Source organism: Eucalyptus grandis, chromosome 11 (genome assembly GCF_016545825.1).
Source record: "Eucalyptus grandis isolate ANBG69807.140 chromosome 11, ASM1654582v1, whole genome shotgun sequence".
NCBI classification, from domain to species: Eukaryota; Viridiplantae; Streptophyta; class Magnoliopsida; order Myrtales; family Myrtaceae; genus Eucalyptus; species Eucalyptus grandis.
Window position 1 is genome coordinate 14,622,537 of NC_052622.1, and position 10,883 is coordinate 14,633,419.

The 10,883-nt window shown below is 39.6% G+C and overlaps 1 protein-coding gene across 1 annotated transcript; it reads left to right on the forward strand.

The window, feature by feature from the left end:
* The first annotated feature begins 5,201 nt into the window (after positions 1-5,201).
* On the forward strand, positions 5,202-6,254 carry LOC120289380. Its single transcript, XM_039304189.1, has 2 exons — positions 5,202-5,531; positions 5,611-6,254. Exons 1-2 carry the CDS (start codon positions 5,220-5,222, stop codon positions 5,638-5,640), a joined length of 342 nt encoding a protein of 113 aa, XP_039160123.1. The 5' UTR covers positions 5,202-5,219; the 3' UTR covers positions 5,641-6,254.
* The last annotated feature ends 4,629 nt before the right edge of the window (positions 6,255-10,883 follow it).

Genomic DNA, 10,883 nt, shown 5'->3' on the forward strand with positions numbered 1-10,883 from the left:
TTGTATAAAAGTTTGGTTATAAATTTCAATATGAAAAATATGGCTCGCTTTTCTATCGCATCGTTTTATTGTGCAGGGATTTTAAGCTGCTTCGCATGTGCTTAAAAATGAAGGGTCGGCGATACATTGTCCTGGGATATGGCATTATAAAATCGACCAAATAGAAGGATGTGCACGTGCCCGAGCCCGAGGATCGGGGCGTGACATGTTTTACTCGATCCAATTTCATTGTACTACCCAATTTCGAAGCATATTTTACTAACAAGCATCAAATCATCCAATAAAATAAAATGAAATTAGTCTTTGGTTGGTATTTGTTATTAGCTAAATAAAATTAAATAGAAAAAAGCATACCTTGTGAAGAAAATTGCTATTTTGGTCTTAAACTTATTATATAAATTTTAATTTAGTTCTAGACATGTCGATTGATCTAACATAATCCTAACCTCTCACGTGAAATTCTAATATAGTCCTCCTGGTATGTCTTGCTTGAAATTTCTGGTGTGACGATCCAATCATCACAGCCAACGATCTAACGCAAAAAACTTTACTCGAAACAATACTATCGTGGTAAATTTTCTTAGTTTTCTGATTTTTATCATTTCCTTTTTTTCTTTCGTTTCTACCTTTTCTGTCCACTGTTTATTTTATTTTTTCCTGGTTAAGCACGAACACTTATGACAAATGGATTTTGAGCATGATCATTCGTGTCAGTAAGCCACAACTCAAATCACGCTAAACAACTTTTCAACTATCTCAATTGACGAATTTCTAAGAGTCGAGCCTACAGAAAGTGGGCTTTATTTGAATTATTTTCGGCTTCTTCGATTGAAACCCCTAAAAATTCAATCAGCTTCGCGATGATTTGATTTCCACTAAAGCACTTCAATCTTTATGGCCTTCAATGGCCACCGAGCTCAGCGGCTGAACCCGGTTGCTGCAAGCTCGCCAAGATGTGGAGGCTCGGCCCATGGCCGTCAAGCTCGACAGCCACAAGCTCGACAAGCGAAAGTGACAGCTTTCGGAGTTGAGCAACAATGGCATTTGTAGATTCAATCGTGAAACTTAGGAAGAAGGACGCGCCATATCTAGCTAAAGGAAGAGGTGAAATAAAATAATATAAAATAAAAGTTCTGCCAAACGAAATCATATCGAGTAAATTTGTTCACGTCAAATCACGGATGCGCCACTTAAGATGGCATGTGATGGCCGCACCACCACATCAATAATTCTAGGCAGGTTTTCATTTGGGAGGACTTGATTGGAGTTTCAATCAAAAGTTTTGGACAACGGCGAATCAATTGCAAGGTGTAAGATTGAATTAGAATCCATGCAATAAGTCTCCTATATGAATGATAATTATCTTTTAGCTACCAATTTCCAAGATACAACCAGCTTACTTAAAGATTAAGAGAACCGTGGTCCGTACCTTTCGACCAAAAACGGAAAGGCTCAATAAACCGGCCAAAGTACAAAACCTTCCACGTCGAACATGGAGTGCCGAATCGTCTCGCCCGCAGTCTCGATTGACCAGCAACTTCCCTTATACACCGTTTGGTCCAATCTGGGGGCATGTGCATGACTCTTGTATGAGACTACGATCACGAGCTCGACGTTACCACTTGGCAATTTAAGAATGTCAAAGTTTGATCAGAGAAGCAATTTCGTAGAACCTTCACCACGGCTCCCGATAAGTCATCCGAAGGTAATTATCTCCAAAGTCGTCTTCTCGACTTTTGGGGTCTATCACCGTTATGGCCAGTGCTTAAATTGAATGTTCCTCGCCTCAGGGATAGAGTTGAATTATTGTTTCTCTCCATGAGATGATGAGGAAATTCATGGCGAGATATTGGGTCGATTTCGAGAATGCCGGCGTTCGTGGCGGTGATGATGGGTCGGGTCTTCTGCTGCTTAAGGCCGGAGTGACCTTCGTGGTGTGCTTGATGCTCGCGTCCATCATCGTGTTTTCCTGCGCCGATGAAGGCAACGACTCCTTCTGCTCTGGCCGCATGAAGAAAAATTCACTTGGATGACTTTTTGGGAGGCGTGCCATAATTAAGCCAGTTGCGCAAGAGTGCTGCTGGCCTAACAGGCACCGTTATTCTAAGAACAGTAACTTCCAATCATGTCTTCCAAATTCAAAGGAGGAGGCAACTGAAAGGTCAAGTTTTTTCAACGTGGCCATTATCTATTGGGTGCTGCTATATCAGCGGTCACGGAGAACTACTGACCACGAATTCCTCTCACGATCTTCAATGCAACCGATCGGACTTACGGAGGAATCTAAATGTAAATTCTGTAAATTTTGCTTACCTTAATGAATTCAACGATGGAAACTTATTAAGAAACAATGGACGATGCACATGATCTCTCGACGAAAGACAGTCCTTATTTTGAACGTGAAAAGTATATTGATAGCGTATGAAGTACATATTATGTTCCATGAGTGTCCTTGATTTGGCGATGCAATTTGGATTAAGTTGTATCGTATTAATGAATTTATATGATAGTTTGAATAAAGATCATTCATCTAGATTCATCAAAAGTCAAAAGATGAATTTGACACTTTTCTGCCAGATCTAAAATATTATGTGAGTTTTAAAAGAATTTTGGGTCAACATTCATGAAATTTTTTTATTGTGACTAATTGAAATGCAAGTCAATCTTTGATATCCCATCTTTTTTCCCTTTTTCACAATGAATTGTAAATTAATCTGAAATTAATCAGATAAACTTACTGTATTAAAGAAATATAACTTTTTACGGAGAAGATACTTGTTTTGTTTTGTTTTTTTTTTTTTTTTTTTCATGAATAAAAGGATGAGAATGGAGGCTAGCACAAATACTTCATACGGAGATCATCGTAAGCCTCTCGCATCAATAATATATAATTTGAGCCATAAAATATCATCCGCTAAGATTTCAAAGTTTAGAGATTGATGAAGCTAATCACAATTCCAACACGAAAAAATGACCACCCAATTTTTTTCACAACCGGATCAAAAAGTCGTCGGTGTGGAATAATTGAGTGGTTGAAAACTTGTAATCCATCCTTTAGTTTTTCTAATTTGCGAATCTCAATTTTGCACTTTATATTTCCAATGACGATGGATTTTTTAACCCCAAATGCCCTCTAGGTTTAGGATTTATGGGCAAGCCCGAGACCAATATCATCCCGGTGCCAAGGAGCCTCAAGACCATATGGGAAGACCTCGACTCGATACACCAAGGTTATGTGGAGAAACGAAATGGCTACCTCCCGACCTTAGTAATGGTTGAATCTCAAATCGCAATGGTGAAAGCTTTGGTCCATTTTTGTAATCCCATGACTTCTACCTTCTTGTTTAATCAAAATAAGTTAACCTCTACAATTGAGGAGTTCGAGATAGCCATTGGATTGGGTAAGGATTCTCTATGTTTTGCCATTTCCCCTATCGATCAAAATCCAATCTCTCTCTTAAGCCAATTTCTAAACATTCTTTCTGATAGGATTAGAGCCATTCTCAACGGAAACTCCAATTCCATGCCATACAATTTCCTCAAACAATATTTCCTTAGTCTCGAATCTAAATTAGGGAATCAAAATCCTTGTACTTTTCTTCTGATGCTTTTTGGCTTCATCATATTCTCGCATACTCAAAGGACAATGAACCCTTGCTCACACACGTTGTAAGCCAAGTATGTGCATCTAGTCGTTTCGCACATATAATCCTCGTCGAGACCTTCATATCCCTCAACCATTTTAAGGAAAATGGATGAGGAGGCCTTAGAGCCCTGATAGGCCTTCTTCAAGTTTGGCTCATTCACATCAAGGAGTTCGCCCCTCACATGAGAATCGTCAACGTCACAAGAAACTATCATCCTATCCTTATGTTCCATGATAGAAGTGAATTTTCTCTTTCGTGGTCCTTTTCCATTTGGTTTCACCTCCTCAAAAGACTCACTTCAAGCCAAATCCAATGGCACGTCCGATGGTTAGAAATCTTGAAGTGCATCTTATTAGCAAAGCTGATGACCCACTCTCCCTTGTGGGGTTGACAGGTCTAACATCATATTACCCTTTGAGGGTGCTTTGCCAATATCATGCACTTCAAACGATCCCACCAATCCTCAAGCTGGAGTTATACCGTCTTAATTATCACAGTGAGGTCGTCATGGAGGACCAAATTAACCACATTAAGAGTGCAATTTGAGCTGCCTTTGGAATATGGTACCCCCGAGCTCCATAACATATAGTAGCCGTTGATGAGTCTGAGTTAGAGGGAGAGATGAAGATACATCATGCAACGATCGATTACATTTATCATTACGTGGAGCCTGAACTCGAGAGCGAGTTGCTTGATATTCTTGAGCCTCAAGAACTCTCACAAGCCCATATCATAAGCGAAGAAGGCGAAGCCTTGGTCAATGTGGAATGCTTGGCCCATGACAACAAGTGCTTCCGCATGGTCCCACTGAATTCCTTTTAACTCTAAGGATTTTTACCTAAGATGTTCCATGTACTTTCTTTTTATGTAGAAAGAGGATTCTTTGTACTTTCCTCATTTCGTTGTAATCGAGATTTCCCTACATTCCTCTTCACATTACTTGTAATTTGAACCGTTTTGTAACATCAAATATTCAAGGGTTTGCTAACTTTGTAATTGTTCGATATAATCAATGAAATTTCATGAGATTGCACATTTTAATGCAACTTTTAGAAAATGGACACTTGGGTTAAACATTCATTGTTGTCCTTTTCAATTGTATAATTTTTTTTGAGGAAATTTTGGTAAGATGATGTTATATGATATTGGGGTCATATACACTTCTTATTACTATTTCATCTCAAGAAAATATAGAATTGATAAGGTTCGTATTTTCTTGATTCTTCAATCACGTTCTAATTTGAGTTTCCTTTTTTTTCACGAAGGAACTAAACACGTCCTATTATACGCACCCACCGTCAAACAAGGATGGAGAATGAGGACACACGTACCCATATTATTACCGTGGGGAATCAAATGGTGCAAATGATGGCGCTCCTGACTGATCTTTCTAATCAAATGAAGAACTTCACCCCCACAGTCCCTGTTGCTGCGACATCTATCCCCACTGCACTTGCTGACGCACCAGTAGCAGACCCTGCTGAAAAAGAGCTTACTAAAGAGGTCCTTGTTGCCACCCGATTGTTATCGATCTAGAGGCTCCACCCAAGGAATCTCCAGTTGTCCACTTGGATGAGGAAAGTGCGAGATGCCTTGCGAAATTGGAGGAGCACCTATGCATGCTGCAAGGCTACCAACTCCAAGGATTTGACAAGCTGTCTCTATTTACTAAGGCGAAATTCCCGGAAATCTATAAAGAGCCCAAGTTCTCAAGAAAGTGCGAAGATTGCCCTCCGTTGCCTCCAAGAAGCCGTCTTCACGATCTCCTCTTGGTGTAAAGCTGTAAATGGGAACCATGCTTTAGAGTCAGTTCCTGTTGATCCCAAGTGGGAAACAATCGTCAAATCATCCAATGTGCACCACGGGCATCTGCGGTTCTCTGAGGTAATTCTGTAACTTCTGTCGTCATCGTCGCTATAACTTCCCACTGCAATAAATGCTCATTCAACTTCTTGTTCATCAGGAACTATTGCCGCCAATTTCAGAAACTTGAAGAGAGCAGATCCAATTTTGAAGGATGTGGAATTGCGCATTCATGGAATAATCTGAACACCTTCTTTCGCTTTTTTCCATAGTTCTTCGATCTCCAGAAAAGGTAAAAGACTTCCATTCCGCCTCTTTGTTGTTGGTTCTTTGCTATACCCGCTCTGCTCAGCATATCAAGAGGAACTGTAAATAGATTTAACCTCTTCTTACAATAAAACTACGAAATGCATTGCATTGTCTTTCTGTAAAGATCATTCTTTCTGTATACCAATTTGTATCATCATTCCGTTTTTTTCTTCTAAAGAGGATTGGAATCACTGTTCTCTGGTTGTAATAAATGGACGATATTCACTACTTTGATTTACCTGTATGTCGTCAATCAGCAAGGGAAGTTGTTCATTTCAAACGTACTTTGGTGCGTCTTTGATGTAACGTCGCCCCAAGATTTAAATTCTTCTCAATCATGCCAAGGTAGAAATTTCTTGAAGGAGACGGAATGATATGTGCTAAGAATTCAACTCTTGTCGATTCAATGATGTCATGATGCAGCATATGAATCTTAGAAGGGCACTTTCAAGTTCGGACGGTACCATTTTGCTTTCAAGACATCTCTTGCATGTATAACCAATGTAATAAATGACATTGAAGCATTTCATTATGGGGTGATTCTGTTCAAGAACTGGATAAGTTACGATTCAGGTCAAGATACATCTCATGGTTCTGCTCGGAAGAGGGAGCGATGCCATGATCGGCATCATCATTATTGGGAGTTCTAGTATTCCTTTCCAACAAAGGAACAAATTTCCGTGTGCACGGTAACATCGTAACACGATTAGTGAAATTTAGAGAATTCATGTAGCTGCGACTTGTTGGTCAAGCATGTTGATGGTAATCTATCGATAATGTTAGTAATCTATCAACAATAAATGCAGTAGCAAGTTATCGAGTTATTTATAAATTAGTAACTTAGCGACGTGAGTCTGATTACAAGTTAGTAAATTACTGACAACGTAAAGAGTTTACATTGAAAATAAAACCACTGTCAGTGACCTTCCCCTTTAACTGTAAGTCGGTAACTTACTATTCAAAAAGTGATTTGCCAATGTAGGCCGCTTTTAGTACAGCAATTTACCAGATTCGATATTAAGTAATAAAGCTCCAGCATTGAAGTTAGTAATTTCGTGTAAAACTCATAACTCACAGACGTATGCTCGCTTTTGGCATAATAAAAGTACGAAAATTTACCAATATCGAATGACCATCAACTTAGGCGTTTGTGTAGAGTCTCTATGTGGATAACATAGCCTTCCTCCCACCCAAAAAACGTAGCCTCAAAGCTCCCAAAATTCAACTCCTAAAAGTCCCCTCGTCGTTATTGCTCCCGTACTACTCATCGTTAACTGAGGAACCTAAAAAAGATTGGAAAATAGAGGAGTGAGCAACCACAGTTCAATAAGTAGTGCATCTCTTCTAAGTGGATTGAGTACTCACTATGCATATTTACAAAACCACACCACAACTCTTTTAACTCAAATCCAGAATATAACAAACATACAATATGAAAATAAGTCACATATGCTTCAACATCGCTTCATTTATAACACAAATATTCATTTCACAATAATATCAAAACAAACATCAACGGTCAAATTAATTGATCAATCACATTAATGCCGCCAATGATACATTCCATCGGTTAATCTCATGCCACATGTCAATAGTCTAATGAAGTCACACGTCGATGGTCCATTCCAACAACTAATCTCAAATCACACATCGATGATTCATCCCATTGACTAAACTCAAATCACATGTCAATGGTCCATTCTATAGACCAATTCGTTGCTCAACATCAAATCATGGTCACGATACAACGTTTAGTGATAAGGTGACCAAAATTCCCCTTGGCAAAATCTCTACCTATTATTAGCCGGTGGCTCGGCTCATAGGAATATCCTAAATTAGTACATGCATACCCATAAGCCTCACATTGGGCTCACGGCGATATTGAGCATTAATACCCATCCACCACAACATCCTCCACAATCCATAAAGCCAAATCTAGAAATCATTTCATATATCACTAAAAAATTTCGCAACTAAACTCATCTACCCGAAATATTTTTTTATAAAACATTCTCAATTCATTTCAAGACTCGTCTCAAAAATCGGTTTTACAAACCAAATCAAATCAAATGCATGTCATAAAGTATTTCACAAATCAATATCTCTATAACATTCCTTAAACCATCGCAAAATCAATGGCTTTTCATAAAAAGGTTTTGCAAACCCATAATAGATAATATTTTGGGAAAAAACCACCAAAAACCCCAAACTTTTTTTTTTGTGACATGAAAAACCCCGAAATTTGCTAATCGTGACACATTTACCCCAAAATTTTTTTTGTGACACAAAAAACCATGAACTTTCATTTGTGTGACACATTTACCCTAAATCATAGGGGTATTTTGGTCTTTTTACTTTTAAAAACTTTTTTTTTCTTTTTCTTCTTTCTTCCCTCTGCCGGCCATGGCGTAGCCAGTGGAGGAAAGCCGGCGTCCAGCGAGAGCCGCCCTTGCCGGCATCAAGCAAGGGTCGCCCTTGCCTAGACTGGCTACGGCCGCCCTCCCCGTGACGGGTGAGGGCCTCCTCGCCGAGCGCGGCGAGGGCACCCTCACCCGACGTTGGGGAGGGCAGCCCTCGCCAAATACCGACAAGGGCACCCTCGCCCGACGTCGGTGAGGGCACCCTCGCCCGAGTCCGACGAGGGCACCCCCGAGCCCGACGCCGACGAGGGCGACCCTCGCTTGCGTCGGGCACCCCCCTCGCCCGATGTCGGCGAGGCGGCCCTCGCCCGGCCCGGCCTCATCGGCCTGGCTTCCCTCAGCTGGGGTCGGCGGAAAGAAGAAGAAAAATAAAAAATAAAGAAAAGAAAAATACAAAGAATAAGACGAAAATGCCCTTAATGTGGTAAATGTGTCACAGTTTGCAAAGTTTGGGGTTTTTCATGTCAAAAAAAAATTGGGGTAAATTTGTCACTTTGGGCAAAGTTTGGGGTTTTGGGTGGTCTTTTCCCTAATATTTTTTAACTTCTTTCATCAAACATAACATATTTTTCCACCAAAAAAGTTCTCACACTACTTATAAATACTAAAACGTAGTAAATGCCTGATCCAATTTTATGCAACAAATATGCTTATTCATAACTTATAAAATATCAAATTTTTATCATTTTGAAGGCATTAGTTTTTAAATTCTTCGAAGAGATAGAACCACTTACCTGGATATGCCCCAAATCAAACAATAAGGCTCACTCGAATCAACGAACCCGCATTCCTATCATATAAGCGAGAAATATCATCAAAACCAAGTAAAACGCTATCTCAACTAAGGACTTGACTAAACTACACGTATACGTCGATAAAATGACACCTGCGCACAATTACTCAAGCCGTCCACAATGCGGAGCTTAGGGGTGAGCATGGTCTGGGTTGGTCCGGGCCACCCCCTAACTCTAGGACCAACCCGTACAGTGTTGGTCCTCAATTTTTAGGATTGAGGACCAACTCTATTGAGCCTGGGACCAAGGACCGGACCGACCCAATGGATTCGGTCCGGTTCCAGGGTCAACCAGGGACCGATCGATAATTTTTTTCGTCTTATTTTTTATACTCCCTAAAAAAGCAAACCTACAAATTCAAATTACACATCCATCGACAATGTGGCATTGTGCAACTAAACTATAAATACCAATACATATTTAGCAAATTTAAGATGACACAATAATAGAAATTTCGTACCTGCTAATTGCTCATCGAGATATGGGACAAAATGGAAAGTTCTTGTAATCATCTATCTTTAATATTCATAACACCATATGCAAAAGCATTTTCCTGCATTTGATCATGTAGAGTCCACTCAACCAAAAAATGAGCTTCATACCACTTGACTAGCAAATCACCGTAGCAACTGTAGTACTACTATACTCTTCAAAAACTTCTACCATTTGACACAAATTAAAAAGCAAAGTGCAGCTGAAATTCATTAGTAAAATACAATTAAACCTTAAAAAGTTCAAAATACTTAATATAAACCATGAATATATAACTTCACGTCTTATTAATTCACTTGAACTTCTAAACACACGAAAACAAAACAAGCGACACATAATTAATACTCAACAAAAGTTTTAAATTGAAATTACTATTAGTGCTATTGATAGAATATCTCAATATAATATAATATAATAGGCACTTTACTTAGGTTTGAATTTCTTTTAAATAATATAATATAATATAATATAATATAATATAATATAATATACAGGGTTGGTCTAGGGTTGGACCGACCAAAAACTCTTAGGACCGAGGACCAACCCGTATAGTGTTGGTCCTGGAATTTCAAGACCAAGGACCGACTCAGTCCCCTCGGGAACCGGACTAGAATCGGTAGGGTTGGGCCGGTCTAGGGTCGACCCTAGACCGCTGCTCACCCTAGCGGAGCTTGAACGCGTGTCATAACTCTCTCCATCAAAATCTCGTTTCAAACGTATTTATAGTCAATAGAAAGCCCTTGAAATATATTGCAAGAATCCCAACTTGACCCTCCCAATATCAAGCCGAAAAATGACAAAATATAGGCCCGAAGCTGCTAGACGAGCACTGTTCATCGCACGCGGGAAACTTTGAAATTTTGTTTCGGGCAAACCGTAAGCTCAAATCACAATCCGTAAAATCTTATGGCTCCACAACACCATAAACTATTATTTCTATAAAAATACACGGTTCAACGAATCAAAAATCGAACTTTGCCGCACGAATATCCAATACTTCTGAATTGCAAGCCTTAAGTCTGAAACTACTCCTATTGAATGAATGGGAGGTATGAGCACTTACCGGACATTGCGTTACGTAGTTGAGATGGCTTGGCAAGGCTTCCATGGTGAGAATGCGTGAAACCCTTTTCTTCTTTTCCTCCTCCTCCTTCTTCTTTCTCTCTTTCTTTTCCATTCTTTCTCGGTTAAAGAGGAGCCAAGCGTCCCTTTTCTCCCCCGCATTTTTGTTGACTAGCTAACCTTCTTTCATTTTTTTCTTTTTTTATTCCTTCTTTTCTTCCCTTTTCTCTCTCTCTTCCTTTTCCTCCTTTCTCCCGAAGATTCTCGATCCCTCTTCCTCTCTTCTCAAGCTTCTACCTTTGACTTTTCAACCCCTTATTTTATAGATACGATAACGAGTTCAATGACACCCCCTT

Bases quoted from the DNA above. Each gene is read 5' to 3' on its own strand.
- LOC120289380 (XM_039304189.1), top strand. From the start codon at position 5,220: ATGAGGAAAGTGCGAGATGCCTTGCGAAATTGGAGGAGCACCTATGCA. The intron at 5,532-5,610 runs GTAATTCTGTAA...CTTGTTCATCAG, and splicing joins GGCATCTGCGGTTCTCTGAG to GAACTATTGCCGCCAATTTC.